The following is an 18,556-nucleotide window of genomic DNA, read 5'->3' as shown; positions in this document are numbered from 1 at the left end:
TCTCTACTGTGATCTGCTCTCTTCAGATCCAAAGATATTTCAATTTTTTTCTTTATTCATTCACAGGATGAGGGCGTCGCTGGCTAGGCAGCATTTATTGCCCATCCCTAATTGCCCAGAGAGCAGTTAAGAGTCAACCACATTGCTGTGGGTTTGGAGTCACATGTAGGCCAGACCAGGTAAGGATGGCAATTTCCTTCCCTAAAGGACGTTAGTGAACCAGATGGGTTTTTTCCGACAATCGACAACGGATTCATGGTCATCATTAGATTCCTAATTCCAGATATTTTATTGAATTCAAATTCCACCAACTGCCACGGTGGGATTTGAACCCGGGTCCCCAGAACATTATCTGGGTCTCTGGATTAACAGTCCAGTGATAATGCCACTCGACCATTGCCTCCCCAATTCTGGCTGTGACGGCCCTTTGGACTCCCCCATCACCACTAGACGTTTCACTTTTGACAGGACTGGATAATTCTGCATCCAAAGTCTCATATTGTCAGCTGTGACTGGAAATGTGTCCAGAAAATTGAAAACCATTACAGACTCTTCCAATGGTGTATCTGCCAGTGGGAGGCAGCTCAACGCATTCGCAGTTTCTACTTGGCCTGCAAGATGGTGTTTCAACTTGTATTAATACGCACTTAGAATTAGAGCCCACCGTTGCATTCCACCTGAAGTTATGGGTGGCGCTGCCTTGTCTTCCTTAATAGACATAGCACGAGTTTGTCGTCTGTTATTATTATAAATTTACATCCATAAAGGTATTGGTGGAAGTTCCTGACTCCAAATATGACTGTCAAACCTTTCTTTTCTATCTGGGTGTTTTTACTCTCGGCAATAGCCAAAGTCCTGGATGCATACACTATTGAGCGTTCCTTTCCGTTGGGCCACCTATGAGCGAATACTACTCCTATGTCACATGGGGAGGCATCGCATGTCAATACCAGATCTTGCTTGGGATCACAGTGTGCCAACACTTAAAGGATGATAGCTGTTTCTTCACTTCCTGGAAGGCTATGGTTTGGCAACATGAGCATTTCTAAAGCCCAGCCTTTTTTAAGAGTTGATGCAAAGGTGCCAGGATGGAGGCCAGGATATGCATGAACTTTCCGTAATAATTCACCAGTCCAAAGAAAGACCTAAGCTCCAGTACAGATGTGGGAGCCGGGGCACCTTTGATTGCCCTCACTTTACTTTCCAATGGGTGTAACCTGGTCTTGACGACTCTGTAGCCCAAGAGGTTTCTTGGGGTGCTTGGAACACACATTTTTCCCCTCTGAGGCATACACCTGCCTGGGAGAAATTCTAAGGCCTATGTGCTCCTTATTGGTCTTCCATTATTAGCATGTCATCTAGATAAATGCAACGTGGAGTAGACCCTGTAAAATGTTCTCCATTGTCCACTGAAAAATTGCACAGGCTGATGACACCACAAATGGCAGTCTCGCATATTGGCACAAACCTTTATGAGTATTAATTGTAGCATACATTTGGGAATCCTCATCTAACGGGAATTGCAAGTACGTATAGTTCATGTTCAGCTTTGTAAAGGACGGCTCCTCCACTGCCAGTTTTGTATATAAATCCTCTAAGTAAGGGATTGGGTATTTGTCCAGCTGTCAAAAGTAGTTTACCATTTCTTTAAAATCACCACAAAGGCAAACCGACCCGTTGGACTTCACAATAGGTATGACCGGTTCTGGCCATTCTTCAAAGTGGACTGCTTTTATGATTCCTTCACTTTCCAGCCTTCTAATTTCTGCATTTAATTTTGCCCGTAGGGCAAATGGCACTGGGTGGGCTTTGCAAAATAATAGAATTCCTAGTCAACATGTAAGGTAGCCTTTGCTCCTTTGATAGTCCCTAGACCTTCCTGCAAAAACCTCCGGGTACTTAATTGGGACTTCACTCAGGCAGCCATTTTCTCATCGAAAAATGTTGTGCCAATCTAGGTGAATCTTTCTCAACCAACTTTGTCCCATCAAATTTGGACCCAAGCCTTTTACTACAATCACTGGTAACTGAACAAGCTGCTTCTCATGAGAGACCAGAACCAAAGTTGTACCCTTAATCAGTAAAAGTTCCCCGGTATAGTTCTCAGTCAAGACGAGGTCTTGCGCAAACTTAAGGGTTGGAGTCCAGAGTGAATTTTGTTAAAAATTGGTTCCTACAATCACTGAAATGGCTGTGCCAGTATCAACCTCCATCAGAACCGAGTGACCATTTAACAAGACATTTTCCTCATTATACCACCTTTAAAAGATCCCTACTTTCCAAATGCAGACTTACCTGCAAGTAGCTGTTCCCAGTCTATGTTTGAACATCCTGGCTAATGATATGGAAATTGGCCTACCCCCAATATATACACTTAACTTGCGCACTATCCTTATTCTTTTCTATAATGACTTTGGAAATTAGAGCATGGTCATTATCCCTTGAATACCTGAGCATTGAAACTGCAACCACTTTACAAATGTGTTGAATTTTGTTCAATAGCTCTCAAGTCTAAGGCATTCTGATGAATTACTTCATTAAAGGCTTTATATTATGCAAGTTGTTGTTGTCTCTGTATAGCCCATTGTGAGGGATTCAGTGCTCTGTATTATCTCGGAGTACAACGTCTACTGTAACTGGCAGTAACCCAGGGAAGTTCAGCCCAAAAGGCCTTTGATAAATTCATCTCCATTCATGCTCCATACAACCTGCAACTTACCTTCTTCATGCCACCCTAGCCAAATAGGAAAAAACGTATGATCCACAAGATTAGTGCCCGGCTTCACAGCAAGCTCTGCTCAATATGTGGTGTCTGCGTTCATCCCCCAAGAGGAATGCTGTCTTGTCTGAGGGAAAATTACCTGTCGGACCAGCAGTAACTCACACCTACCGTGATGATGTCATTTTTTCGGAACCCCAGTTCATCATCGTCATGACGTTCAAAATCTAACAGGGCCTTGGCTCGACGCCTTCGGTTCCGGGACACAGCAACGTAATTTTCATGGTCTTTCTGGTGGCTTTCCATGGAGTAGTCTGGGGTCAGCTCCTATTAAAGGAGATGTTTCAGTCATTACATCTCAAACATTGTGGGTCAGGCAAGATGACAAGATGATCTCAACAGACAGAAGGAATTTAGGACAAGAACTAAACCTGGTACAGCTCAAGATGAAAGTTTCTTTCACCTGAAGCTTCAAAATAAAGTATATTATCATAGACATCATCAGAATCACATGACACCAGGTTATAGTCCAACAGGTTTATTTGAAAACACAAGCTTTCGGAGTCTCAGTCCTTCTTCAGGTGTTAGTGAGAGAGGTAGTATCAGACACACAATTTATAAGTGAAAGATCAAAGGTTCACACCATTGATGAGGATATAGTAAACAAACCTAAGATGCTGTTAAATCTTTAATCAGTTAGAAGGTTTTAACTGCTTAATATGTATACGTAAATCCCTGAATTCCTTTCAAGTCATGGTCCTGAGAGAACTAAAGGTTTTATCAGTGTAAAGAAGAGGTGATATTTTAGGTCAGACAATGCACGTTAGGTGTGAGACCTTGTTTAGAATCTGTTTGTGTTTTAGTTTGGAGTCAGACTGGTTTTATTTCTAAAATGCACAGGGACTGCAGCGTTTCAAGATGGCATCTCACCACCAACTTCTCAAGGGCAACTATGGATGGGCAATATATGCTTGCCAAACCAACAATGCCCACGTCCCAAGTGAATAAAAGAAATCCACCCTCAGTTCCACCACCCACTCTTCCCCTCAATAATCGCCATTCACCTTCCCCTTAATGATTCATATCCACCCTCCCCCTCAACATTCCCATCCACCGTCCCAGTCAATACACCCCCAACTACCTAGCCCCCTCAATGCCTCCTACTCACTCCCGCATCAATGCCCCCATCCAACCTCTCCCTCAATATGCCCCATCTATCGTCCCCCTCAATAACCACCCCATCTATCCATCCACTCAATGTTCTCCCATCTATCCGCCCCCTCAAAATCGCCCATCAACCCTCCATGTCAATGCCCACCATCCACCCTGCCCTCAATGACATACACCCACTCTCCCCTTCAATAATCCCCATCTACCTCCCCCTCGATGACTCACATTCACCCTCTCCCTCAATCTTGACTACACAATTTTGACTAAAAGAGAAAAAGGGTGCTGACTAGTTGGCAGTTTGACTCTGATTGGACTTTGGGTTCAAAGAGTAATTTTAAACAAGGTAATTGATAGTCTTTAAATAACTATTATATGACTTACAGCAACTATACATTCCTTCAAGGTGCAAAAACATGAAAACTGTGTCAGTCAACTGGCGAATAAAAAATTCATTTTGTATAAGATTAAAAAATTACAAGTCTATAAAGTTGCCAGAAATAGCAGCAATTCTGAGGCTTGGCAACCTTATAGGACAAAGGAGGACCAAGGCACTGAAAAGGAAATGGAAAACAGAACATTGCCATCTAGCAAAATAAACATAAAAATGGACCGTAAAAGCTTCAACATAAAAAAGAAACTTTTGACCAAAATGAATGTAGGTCCATTACAGGCAAAGTCAGAAGAATTTGCAATAGGAAATAGAGAAATGGTTGAGAAGGAAAGGCTGAATAGGCTGAGGCTACTTTTCCTGGAGCATCGGAAGATGAAGAGTGACCTTATAATCGTTTATAAAATCATGAGGGGCATGGATAGGGTGAATAGTCAAAGTCTCTTCCATAGGATAGGGAAATATGAAACTAGAGGGAGTTTAAGGTGAGAGGGAAAAGATTTAAAAGAGACCTAAGGGCAACTTTTTCAATCAGAGGGTGGTGCGTGTATGGAATGAGCTGCCAGAGGAAGTGGTAGAGGCAGGTACAATTACAACATTTAAAAGGAATCTGGATGGGTTTATGAATAGGAAGAGTTTAGATGGATATGGGCCAAATGCTGGCAAGTGGGACTAGGTTAATGTAGAATATCTGGATGAGCAGGAGCAATTACTGCAGACGTACTGAAAACAACAAATGCTGGAGATGATAGCGGGTCAGACAGCATCCATGGAGAAACAGTGGCCAACATTTCGAGTCTAGATGATGAAGAGTCACCTAACTATTTAAGAAGACAGCGAGAGAGAAAACAGTGAACTACTGACCCTGTTAGCGTTACATCAGTGTGAGAGAAAATGTTAGAATCAATCATAGAGGATAGGATAAATAGATAACGAGGGGAGGCAATGGCCTAGTGATTTGATCACTAGACTGTTAATCCAGAGACCCAGATAATGTTCTGGGGACCCAGGTTTGAATCCTGCCATGGCAGATGGCGGAATTGGAATTCAATAAAATATCTGGAATTAAGAATCTAATTATGACCATGAAACCATTGTTGATCGTCGGAAAAACCCGTCTGGTTCGCTAATGTCCTTTAGGGAAGGAAACTGCCATCCTTATCTGGTCTGGTCTACATGTGACTCCAGACCCACAGCAATGTGTTTGACTCTAAATTGCCCTCTGGGCAATTAGGGATGGGCAATAAATACTGCCTGGTCAGCGATGCCCTCATCCCGTGAATGAATAAAGAATAAAGAAAAATATTTGGTTGATCATGATCTGATTGGGTGTAGTCAGTATGGATTTGTGAATGGGAAATTGAGTTTGACAAACTTGTTGAACTATTTGGAAGATATTACGAACAAAATTAGTAATAAAGGAAAGCTGATGGTCATAGTATATTTCACTTGCAGAAGGTATTTTATAAATTTCGAAAGATTAAAGCACATGGAATAGGAGGTAATGTACTTGCATGGAACAATGATTGGTTAACAAACAGGAAAAAAAGTAGGAAGAAATGGGTCATTCTCGTGTTGGCAAGCTGTGATGAGTGAGATACCGCAAGGACCAGTATTGGGCCCCAGCTGTGCACAATATATCAACGATTTGGGGTTAGAACTGAAAGTAATATTTCTACATTGAGCCATACAGCACAGAAGCAGAGCCTTTCACCCAATTCATACATACCAACCAAGTTTTCTAATCTGAACTTAGCCTCATTTTCCTACATTTGGCCCATAACCCTCTAAACCTTTCCTATCCATATTCCTGTCCAAATGTCTTTTAAATGTTGTAATTGTACTCGCCTCTTCCACTTTCTCTGGCAGCTAATTCTATATATGCACCATCTTTTGTGTGAAAATGTCGCCCTCAGGACCCTTTTAAATCTTTCCCCTCTCACCTTAAACCTATACCGTCTAGTTTTGGATTCCCCTCCCCTGGGCTTTGTACTTTATCTATGCCCCTCATGATTTTATATAACTCTATAAGGTCTCTCCTCAGCCTCCTAAGCTTCAATGAAAAATGTCCTAGCCTATCCAGCCTCTCCCAACAGCTCAAACCCTCCAGTCTCAATAACATCCTTGTAAATCATTATTGTACCCTTTCCAGTTTAATGACATCCTTCCAATAGCATGGTGACTGGAATTGTATGCACTACTCCAATGTGGCCTTACCAATTTCTTATACAGTCATAACATGACACCCCAACTCCTATACTCAATGCTCTGACCAATAAAGACAAGACTGCCAAATGCCTTCTTCACCACTCTATCTACCTGTTACATCACTTTCAAGGAACTATGTACCTGCACCGCTGGATCTCTCGGCTCTACACACTGTGGTACATACAATTCCAGAGAGAAAAAAGTCTCTCTTTTCCTTTTTACCAAATTCTGAATATTGCTAGACATCCATGGTTTTCTAGGCTTATTGCTGTTACATTTCACACCAAAGGGAACATCTTGGGTCTATATTCTAACAGCCCCCTCATCACCACCCCATACCTTCTTGATTCAAATCTGGTCAAGATGACGAAAGGTCAGATCTCACCCACCACTGCTCCTTCCCTCATCCTCACTCCTCAGCCACTGAATAGGGACATTTGTTGGTGTGGAGGTGAGATTCCCAAATGTTCAAAATTTGCTGAGGGTACTACATTGTCCTACAACATGCTACAAAATATGTTTAGTCACTTCTGCTGTTGCCTGTACACAGCTTTTGACATAAACAGATGGCTGTGGCAGATGCTTTTAAGGAAGCTAGAGTTGTCATGGGCTCTCCCTTTGTTATTTACTCACAATGTTGCAATTTTTGGGGTCCAAGCATTGGAAGTGTCGAGCTACTTGCAGAATGGCTTCCCGTAAATCTGCCACCAACTCTGTCTGTTTAATGTTTTTTGCCTTCATTGCCTCTGCATCTTCATTGTCACCTGTCAGTAAGAAAGCGGGTAAAGGGTATTAAAGAAAGACAGTGACAGGCGAGAGTGGGCAAGGGAAGTGGAACATTTCAACTACAATTAGGAGATTAGCAAAGTTTAAGATTGGCCAACATGCATTACGTTGCACCAGCACATTTCAACAGCTTATCAGATGGCTTCTCATGAAGTCAGCAAGGTGCTCAATAATGCAGCACAAGGATCCTGAATGTGTGAGGTGGCAATGCATACTGTACAGAGTGTAAAAGGTGGGTGTGGAGGAAAAGGAAGGAAGAATGGTGGAAAAGGATGAAGGAGAGACCGTGACAGAGAAGGACAGCAGGAGAGCGTGAAATAGATAGGGAGGCTGGAAGAGGAAAGAAAAGGAAGAAATTTATAAAAATACACTTGAAAAGTCAACAATGATTAATGGTGAATTCATGAACACACCATGAAATAAACAATGAAAATTGGAGATATCTATGTTTATCCACAATATGCTCTGTCTGTAGAACCAAATTCTATGAATTCTGGAAACCTGAAATCAGAACAACAAATGCTGGGAGTTCTTAACAAGTCAGGCAGTAGCAGAACTAAGAAAACATCATTAGTCTGAAAAAAAAACTATCTTTACTTCACAGCTAAGTATTTCTATTGTTTTATGTTTTTATGTCATTGTCTGCATCTTGCCACCATTGCCTAACTCTGCCATAGTCCCTGCCAGATACCTGTACCCCACTACAACTGCAGCTCCACTATAATACCCCACCATGCCTTGGTCTGTTTCCATAGTTAGGGGACAATGAGCTTACCAAAAAGTAGAGCCCCTAGTCCAGATTTCCTGCGTTGGGACTGTCGTCGAACAATCTATACAGAGAAGAAAGACAGATCTCAGTAAAGTCACTACTCACATTACCTTTGGACGTGAAAAAAGTCAGACTGGCTGCATCTCTGAGACCAAAGATAACCTGGGGGCAAGTACTATTTTTCCTGTTATTTACAGAAAGATTAAGCCAGGAGAAGAAATCTCAAACCAGAACGTTCGGCACAGGGCATAAAACCAACATGCCTGCTTGAAATTAGTATAAACCAGCCACCCTGCTCAGCCTTCACACCCAGTCGCCCTGCTCGGCCTTCACACCCAGTCACGGCAGAATGTTCCCATGACCAAAGTCACAGCATTACTTTCTGTCTTTCTCCATATGGATAATGTAAGTGCTAAAAGCATTGTTCCTGGCTTTGCATGGATTGCTGCCTCACCAGTGGTACAAACCTTTGTGTAATTTGGCATGGTTGATTGAGGGACCTGGTTCTGGTCTGCAATCAGATATGCCAGATGCTTCCTCCTTTGGCTCTCGATCATGGCATCTGTCAATGACCCAGCGAGCTTCATCGACTCCTGCAGAGAAATATTTCATCATTTATTTTACATAGTGAGCTGAATAGTAGCTACAACCCGATCTCCAAAGGGATCTGAGTGTCTTTGTTCATAAGTCACTGAAATCTAGCAAGTAACTGCAGCAAGCAATGCAAAGGCACTATTATTGTTTTCCTTTATAATAAGATGATTTGAGTACAGGGACAAAGAAGTTTTGCTTCAATTGTACAGAACACTAGTTAGGCTGCAGCTGGAGTATTGATATCCTGGCCAGACTTTTCTTTCTTACTTTTGTCATGAAAGGAATGTGACAGAGGTCCTCTGGACTGAGCCTGGGATGGCAGGATTGTCCTATGAGGGTGAGATCAAGGAGACTGGGTCTGTTTTCTCTGGGGTTTAGAACAACCAGAGGCAATTTTATTGAAACTAACAAAATTCTTAAAGCACCAAGAAATGTTGATGCAGACAGGCTTGTATCGCCGACTGTGGGGAAACCATCTTAAAATAAGGGGCAAATCATTTAAGACTGAGATGAGGAGGAACCTCCACTGTGGTGAATCTCTGAAACTGTTGAACTCCGAGGAATGTGGAAGTTGTCATTAGTTAAATTAGAGACAGAGATTCATAGATTTCTAGTCACTATTAATATCATGGGATATGGGAATAGTGCAGGGATACGGCAAATGATCAGGCATGATCTAGCATTGATGAAGCAGGTTCAGAGGGCTGAATGGCCTATTCCTGCTCTATGTTTGTAACTGCACTGTGTCTTGATGTCATTGTTAAAAGCTGGGCTTTCCTATATCAAAGGTTCAAGCACTGTGGGCTTTGGAGCGGGTTCAGAAAAGATGTTAAAGGATATTGCTGAGACTGCAGGGGTTGAGTATAAGAATAGGCTACATAAGTCGGGACTTTTTTTGCTGGAGCATAGGAAGTTGAGGGGTGACGTTATAGAGGTTTATAAAATCAGGAGGGGGACAGATAAGGTGAATAGCAAACGTCTTTTCCCTAGGGTAAGGGGGTTCAAAACTGGACGGCATATTTTTAAAGTGAGAGGAGAAAGATTTAAAAGGGACCCGAGGGGCAACATTTTCACACTGTGGGTGGTTCATGTGTGGATTGAACTGCCAGAGGAAGTGACAGATGCAAGTACAGTTACAATATTTAAAAGACATTTGGACAGGTACATGAATAGGAAAAGTTTAGGGAATATGGGCCAAATGCAGTCAAGTGGGAATAGTTTAGCTTGGAAAACTTGGTTGGCATGGACAAGTTGGACCTAAGTGTCTGTTTCCATGCATTTATGCCAAACACCCATCTCTGGAAAGATGCCAGCTTCAACCCAACACAATGACTATTGGTAGGGTGATAGCGCAGAAATAACATTTTTTTTGCCAACTTCCCACACATTTCCATGACAAACCTAATTCAAAAATCTCCCAAACAAAACACAGAACAAATCCACAAATCAGGTACATAAATCAGCAAAGCTTAAGGCTTGATCTGGCTCAATCTAGACATCATTAACTGACTGAATACTTTCATTAATTAAATATTATGGATTCAAAGAATATTGTCATTAATTACTACTGACTGACCAACACTATCATTAATTATTACTGACTGAAAAAAAAGCTGTCATTCTTTAAATATTGCTGAGTGTTTAGTTAGACATTAATTAAATATTACTGACCGAGAAAACATTGTCATTAATTAGTTATTATTAACATAGCAAATACTGCAATTAATTATTATTGCTTGTCCAAAGACAATAATTAATGAGTCAATCAAATATTGTCATCAATTATAACTGACTGACCACTGTGCAACTAATTAATTATTACCAACAGACTAAACACAATCATTAATTATTTTTGACTGACTGGATAGTGTGCTAGTAATTAACTATTACTGACTGACCAAACACTATTATTAATTAATTATTACTGACCGGGTACATATATGCTCGTAATCAATTATGACTTACTGACCAACACTGTCATTAACTAATTATCACTGCCTGACCAAATACATCATTAATTCTTACTAATTGACCAAACACTGTCATTAATGATAACTGACTCATCAAACGCCGTCACTAATTAATTACTACCAACTAACTATGTACTGTGCTAATTAATTAGTGACTGACCAAGCACTGTCATTAAGTTAAATATTACTGATTGATGACATAGTGCGCAACTAATTTATTACTGATCGATCAAACACTATCATTGATTAATTACTACTGACCACGTAGTATGCTAATTAATTGAGTGGCCACAGGCATTAATTAATTATATAAAGAAGCAAAACACTGTGGATGCTTGAAATCTGAAACAGAGAATGCTGCAGAAGCTCCAACGGAGTTAATGTTTTGGAAATGTGAACTTCAGAACTCATTAATTAATCATTACTAGTGTTACTACATTACTACATAGTGTTCAATTAATTCATTACTGACTAAATGACATTATTATTTAATTATTATTGACTCAGCGCTCTGACAGATTCTTAATTCTCAAAGAAACTGGACTCTTGACCTCAGCTGCATTGGCTTATACCTGTTTAAAGGCTTCAAATGACACTGACCTTAATGAGGATCTCTGGGTCATCAATCTGTGATGGAATGTCTGATAACGTGTTGAAGATGGATGCTGAGTTTTCAGACTGGATGAGTTCCTCTTCCTAAAGAATCAACAAGTCTCAGTAAATACTGCATCTCATTCCATGCTTGGTACATCTCCAACTGTTATAGAAGCAAATGTAGCACCTGTCATATACAGCTGTAATACACAAATGAATGAAGGAAAAGACAGGTGTGTTCTGGTGATGATTCTTTAAAGGAAGATTGGTGAGGATACTGAATATGCTCCCTGATCCCCTTCAGTATATAAAATGGGATCTTTCAGATAGCAGAGAAACCTTGCTCCAGTGTTTTAAAAGGGAAGGCTCCCAGCACTCCAACAATGTTGCGTTCCTCAATATCGGGATATACAATGTATTCCACTCTTAGAGCAGGAAAGAACTTAAGCTGTTCTCTTGAAGTTATACTGTTTACAATTGAACCAGGTGGGACTGATAAATTGCATGAGATGAGGATAACCTTTCTCAGACAACTGCCAGAACTATAGAAGTCAAACTTGCAGTGTCACATTAACTACTTCTTTAAAAATTCACATTTCTGTGCCAACATCCTCCCTGCCTTCACATACCATTTATGGGATTTTGACAATCTCAGTCATGGTTCCTAAAGGTGTCAGATTTCCTGCACCCTCCCAATTGACCTGCTTAATAGCTTTTTCACATTCAAAGCAGCTTCAAGATAATAACATTACAAAATGGGCTATGCTACTAATTAATTAACTGACCAAATGCTGTCATTAATTAATTGTTACCGACTGACCATTCACGATCGTTACTAACTACATAGTTTTCTACTAATAAATTATTATGAGCAGACCAAACACCAACATTAATTAACTATCACTGACTGACAAATTGTTTACAAGAATGATACCCAGACTTCAGGGCTTAAGGGGAAAGATTACATAAATTAGGCCTTCCAAGGGTCACAGGACCCGAAACATTAATTCTGTTTTACCCTTCACAGATGCTGCCAGACCTGCTGAGCTTTTCCAGCAACTTTGTTACAGCATCCGCAGTTCTTTTGGTTTTTATAAATTAGGCCTGTTTTCTCTAGAAGATAGAAGGTTAGAGGATGATCTGATCAGAATCTTCAAGATACTGACAGGAAGACATGGTAGATAAATGATTTCCACTGGTTGGGGATTCTAGAACTAGGGGGCATAGTCTGAGAATTAGGGTCAACCTGTTCAAGAGAGATATTAGGAAGCAAAGGGCAGTAAATATTTGAGATGACAAGGTGTAGAGCTGGATGAACACAGCAGGCCAAGCAGCATCAAAGGAGCAGGAAGGCTGACGTTAATATTTGGTACTCTCTTCCAGGCTCATACTGCCACCCAGTGTACCTTACTGCAAAGTGCAACACCTATTAAAGTGAGTTGATAATGTGACTGTATGATAGTGGGTATGTATACCCACACATAAATGGAAAAGCAATGGATTTTACAGGCAGAATGTGAGTGTTTTCGGTTCAGACTCACTATGAGTGTGAGTGTCCTCTATTCAGACCTAGTATCGGTGTGAGTGTATATTATTCAGACCCAATACAGTGTGGGTATACATTATTCAGACCCAAGATCAGTTCGAGTGTATACTCTTCAGACCATAATCTGCATGAGTGTATACTACACAGACCCAGTATCAGTGTATGTGTACACCATCCAGACAAAAACAATCTGTGCAATCACTCTACTCATCTCTCCTGATATGGGATCGCAGTGAATTTACAATATTTGTTTCCAAAATGTGTCCAGTTACTCCAAAATGTGTCCGAGTTCTCATTTTGTTCCCATCGTGCTCTTCATGTGTTTTCTCAACATGGCACGTGACAAGAAGAATGGCTGTTGCAATGCTCCCATTACAACGAAGTGAGTACAATCATTATGGCAGGAAAGTGGAGTTGAGGCTGAGATGAGATCAGCCATGCTCGTACCAAAAGGTGAGGCAAACTCAAGGGGCTGAATTGCCTACTCCTGCACCGGGTTGTATATGTTATGTTATTAGCAATTCTAAAAGAGATGAAAAATGTTCCCGACGACGCCAATGTCACCCCAACCACTGCTGACATCATTTCCGCCGACGGTGACTCCACTGATGCCGACGTCGTTGCTCCCACCGCTGACAATGTCACTAACTCCACCCCCACACCCAGCTCCAACCCAGCTACCAGCTCTACACCCAGTCCTAACCCGAAACCCTGCCGGGTATTCACCACCAACTCCCCCCCCACCCCAAGACCTCCCCCTCACTGAGAACGAATGGTCAGTCCTCAGCAAAGGAGTCACCCTCACTCCCCTGCACCTGTGGCTGCCTCGAAACTGACATCTATTTCAAGCCCACTGACTCCCACAGCTACCTAGACTACACCTCCTCTCGCCCACCTTCCTGCAAGAATGCCATCCCCTATTCCCAATTCCTCTGCCTCCACCGCATCTGCTCCCAAGATGGTGCGTTCCACTCCAGCACATGCCAGATGTTGTCCTATTTCAAGACTGTAACTTTACCCTCCAGTGATTGAAAATGCTCTCGACCACATCTCTTGTGTTTCCCGCACCTCTGCCCTCACATCCCCTTCCACCAACAAATATAAAGACAGAATGCCCCTTGTCCTCACATATCACCCCACAAACCTTCGTATTCAACGTATCATTCTCTGGCACTTCCGCCACCTACAATCCGACCCCACAACCGAAGATATATTTCCCTCTCCACCCCTATCTGCCTTTCGTAGCGACCACTCTCTCTGCGACTTCCTTGTCTGTTTCGCACTCCCCACCAGCCCCACCACCCCCGGCACCTTTTCCTGCATCCGCAGGAAGTGCTACAACTGCCCCGCACCTCCATTCAAGGCACAAAACAAACCTTCCACATCCATCAACTTGGTCTACTGCATCCGCTGCACCCGATGTGGCCTCCTCTATATTGGTGAGACCAAACAGAGGCTTGGAGAACGTCTTGTACAGCATCTGTGCTCTGTACATGACGAACAACAACACCTTCCAGTCGCCAACCATTTTAACTCCCCCTCCCACTCCCTGGATGACATGTCCATCCTGGGCCTCCTCCAGTGTCACAATGACACCACCCAGAAACTGGAGGAGCAGCATCTCATATTCTGCCTCGGGAGCCGACAGCCCCATGGCCTAAACATGGATTTCATCACTTTTAAAGTCTCCCCGCGTCCGGCCTCATCCCATGTCTAGCCCTCCCGCTCATCCCCGCCTCCTTGACCTGACACAACCTGTCCATCTTCTCTCCCACCTATCCATCCCTCCCACCTCACTGACCAATCCCCACCACTGTCTACCTGCACTCACCTATCACCATCCACCTACCTTCCCCAGCCCCACCCCTGCTCTATTTATTTCTGAGCTCCATTCCCCCTCCCCATTTCTGAAGAAGGGTCCCAACCCGAAAAGTCAACTTTTCTGCTCCTCTGATGCTGCCTGGCCTGCTGTCTTCCTCCAGCTCCACATTGTGTTATCTTTGACTCCAGTATTTGCAGTTCTTGCTATCCCCAAATATTCCATACTACCATATCCTCATAGTGACCTGCATACCTTCAATTTCAGCATTCCCAGTGTGATCTGGAAAAGGAGAACAGAGCCCTCACAGAAGAATAGGTCCCAGACTCGGAGAAGTATGTTGATGTGCACAACACTAGCAAATGCAGTCAGAAACCAGTGCAGAGTGATCAAGGACAGCTCTATGGGAAAAAGAAAACAGGACAAAATTAGAAGAATTTACCTTCACCAACAAATAGCTAAGTAAGCAGCAAAAAGGGAACGTAATATCTAGGACTGATAAGAGGAAGCAGCATTGAGAAATGTCTAGGCAACAGTGATCACAACATAATAAGGTCAAACCTAAAGATTAAACCAAGACATAATAATGTTTAAATCAAAGTAATAAAGTGGCACATTTTAATGAGATGAAACTACAACAAGGGAAAAAAACCTGAAAAAGCTTAATGATTTATAATAAATAATAAGTGGAGAGTATTGCAAATGCAAAACAAATTCAGGAGAACTATATCCCATTAAGTAGCAAGAACTAGACAGCTAATTATGGCACATCATAAATGAATGAAAAAGTAAGAAAAATGACAAAACTAGGTCATACACCAAGTTAACTCAGCTTCTCCAGTATTGTTTGTTTTTACTTCAGATAAGGAATGAATGGTTTCAGTGAAAAGCTTTTCAACTGCCACCACCATCCGGTGCTAGTTTGAACAGCTTTAAGAATAAGAAAAAGTATAGAAAGATATAGCTTAGAGAGAGTCTATTAGTCCTGAGCCAGCTCATCATCAACCATGCCTCCGCCGCCATCCCTTCTCCACTTCTTCACTGCTGAATACACTGGACCCTAACTCTGAAGACGCCACTTTTCAGGCACCATTTGGCCAATTCTCCTCCGCCACCATCTCGATACCACCTCCAGATGTCCAGCATCTGCAGTATTTTGCACTTATTCAGCAAAGAGAGGAAGTGAGATGACAGCATTCATGAGAGGGAAAGAGAGAAAACAGTGTGAGAAGAAAGAAGAGCAAATACTGAAAAAAGTAGAGGATGGCATTGCAGAGGAGCTGTTTCTCTGCTGTTTGACTCCAAGACTCCTTAGATACAGCTGGTGTCTGAGAACTGTAATTTACAGTACAGGCAGTTTAATCATGTTGGCAGGATAACTGTTATAAATTATATTCTCAGACAAAATTCACAGTAGCTTTTTTTATTTGTTCAAGGGAATATGGGAATCGCTGGCTAGTCCAGCATTTATTGGTTATCCTTACTTGCCCTGGAGAAGGTGGTGGTAAGCTGCTTTCCTGAACCACTGCAGTCCTTGGGAAGTATGGACACATACAGTACTATTAGGGGACATCGTGTGCACTAATGAGGAAAGTCAAGTCAGATCTTTGCATGGACTTCCAAAAGGCAGATGATCAATTGCTCAAGGTTTGCCAGAAATGTTGAAGCCGTTGAACAAGAAGGAATGGTGGGTTTGTGGATACCAAGTTGGAAGACTGACGGAAAACAGTGTAACAATGCAGAGCTGTTTTATAGACTGGAGGAAGACAAATGGTTGGGTACTGTCAGTACGAGAATTGCTCATTTTCTTAATTTGTAATGACGTAAACTTGGTTGTATAGAGTACAAAATCAAAAACAATTTCAGATGACACAAAACTTCAGAGGTATTGTGATCTGAGTATAGTGATAGAGCTCACAAGGACACAGGCAAGCTGATGGGATGGACAGGTAGGCTGTAGATGAAATCTAGCACAATGAAGCAATACATTTTGGTAGGAAGAATCAGGACAGGCAATGTGAAAAAGGACATAATTTTAAAAGTGGTGAAGGAGCAAACGGACCTGGAATGTGAATGTACACAAATTGATGAAGATGGCAGGGTAGGTTTAGATTGGGGTTAGACATAAATAATAGAACAGTACAGCATAGGAACAGTACCTTCGACGCACTATGTCTGTACCAACCACTGTGCTACTCTAAACTAATTGAATCTGCCTGTGTATGGTCCATATCCTTCTATTCTCTCCTGTTCATGTATCTGTTTAAATGCCTCTTAAACTTTTCTAATGTTTTTGCTTCCACCACTTCCCCTGCAGTGCGTTCCAGGCACCTACCATCTCTGTCTAAAAACCTTCCCTACCACATCTCCTTTAAACTTTCTCCATCTCACCTTAAAACTAACTCTCGTATTGGACATTTCCACCCTGGGAGAAAGACTCCAACTATTCACCCTATCCAAGCCTCTCATAATTTTATACACTTCTATCAGGTCACCCCTCAGTCTCTGATGCTCTAGTAAAAGCAATCTAAGTTTGTCCAACTTCTCCTTATAGCTAATATACTCCAATCCAGTCAACATCTTGATGAACCTCTTTTTCACCCTCTCTGAACTCCCCACATCTTTCTAAAATGTGGTGACCAGAACTGTGCACGGTACTCCGAATATGGCCTGACTAAAGTCTTATAGAATTGTAACACAACTCACCAACTTTTATACCGAATGCCCTGACTGATGAAAACAAGCATGCCATATGCCTTCTTTAATACCTTATCCACTCACGTTGCCACTTTCAGGGAACTGTGGATTTGAACCCCAAGATCCCTCTGTATATCAATGCTCTTAGGGTATGGCCATTTACCGTATATTTTCCTCTTGCTTTTGACCTCTCAAAATGCATCACCTCACACTTGCCCAGATTAAATTCCATCCGCCATTTTTCCGCCCAACTTTCCAACTGATTTATATCCTGCTGCGTCTTTGATATCTTTCCTCACCATTCACAACTCCACCATTTTCAAGTCATCTGCAAACTTACTGATCAGACCACTGACATTTTTGTCCAAACCATCTATATATTACAAGCGACAGAAGTCCCAGCACTGATCCTTGTGGAACTCCACTGGTCACGGTCCTCCAGTCAGAAGAACACCCCTCCACAACTAACCTTTGTCTTCCATGGCCAAAGCCAATTTTGTATCCAACTTGCCAAATCCCCATGGATTCCATGAGATTTGATCTTCTGAACCAGACTACCATGAGGGACCTTGTCAAATGCTTCAGTAAAGTCCATGTGGACAATATCCACTGCCCTACCCTCATTAAGCATCTTCATTGCTTCCTCAAAAACTCAAACAAGTTTGTGAGACAAGACCTTCCCTGCAAAACTCCATGCTGACTATCCCTAATAAATCCATTCTTCTCCAAATGCGAATAAATCTTGTACCTAAGAATCTTCTTCAATCATTTTCTTATCGCTGATGTAAGGTTCAACAGCCTATCATTTCTTGGATTATCTCTGTTGCCCTTCTTAAATAAAGGAACAACATTGGCTATTCTACAGTCTTCTGGGACCTCACTTGTGGCTAGAGGATACAAAGATATCTGTCAAGGCCTCTGCAATCTCTTCCCTTGTCTGCTTTTGTGTTCTAGGATAGATTTCATCAGGCCCTAGGGACTTATCTATCTCAATGTTTTTCAAGGCACCCAACACTTTGTCCTTTTCAATATCAACATGCCTTAGAATACCAACCAGCCCTTCTCGAAATTTACCACCATCAATTTCTTTCTCCTTGGTGAATAATCATACAAAGTACTCACTAAGGATCTCACTCAATTCCTCTGGCTCCACACGTAAATTTCCTCCTTTGTCCTTGAGTGGACCTACCCTTTCCCTACTTACCATCTTGCTCCTAATATATGTATTAAATGCCTTGAGACCCTCCTTAATTCAAGGACATTTCATGGCCCTTTCTAGCCCTCCTAGTTTCTTTT

The 18,556-nt window shown here is 41.9% G+C and overlaps 1 protein-coding gene across 6 annotated transcripts in view; it reads right to left on the bottom strand.

The window, feature by feature from the left end:
* sgsm3 (small G protein signaling modulator 3) overlaps window positions 1–18,556 on the bottom strand; it is a 203,950-nt gene that overhangs the window by 66,038 nt on the left and 119,356 nt on the right. For all 6 annotated transcript variants that reach the window (XM_048617525.1, XM_048617522.1, XM_048617521.1 and 3 more), the window contains 6 exons: window positions 14,819–14,964; window positions 11,205–11,300; window positions 8,508–8,633; window positions 8,047–8,101; window positions 7,119–7,249; window positions 2,891–3,046 (listed from right to left, as the gene is read on the bottom strand). In XM_048617525.1, coding sequence (XP_048473482.1) covers window positions 2,891–3,046; window positions 7,119–7,249; window positions 8,047–8,101; window positions 8,508–8,633; window positions 11,205–11,300; window positions 14,819–14,964 — 710 coding nt within the window. The remainder of the gene's footprint in view (window positions 1–2,890; window positions 3,047–7,118; window positions 7,250–8,046; window positions 8,102–8,507; window positions 8,634–11,204; window positions 11,301–14,818; window positions 14,965–18,556) is intronic.

Source organism: Rhincodon typus, chromosome 37, assembly GCF_021869965.1.
Source record: "Rhincodon typus isolate 14 chromosome 37, sRhiTyp1.1, whole genome shotgun sequence".
NCBI classification, from domain to species: domain Eukaryota; kingdom Metazoa; phylum Chordata; class Chondrichthyes; order Orectolobiformes; family Rhincodontidae; genus Rhincodon; species Rhincodon typus.
Note: the sequence above shows the minus strand (reverse complement) of the source record. Positions and strands in the feature narration are given on the sequence as shown.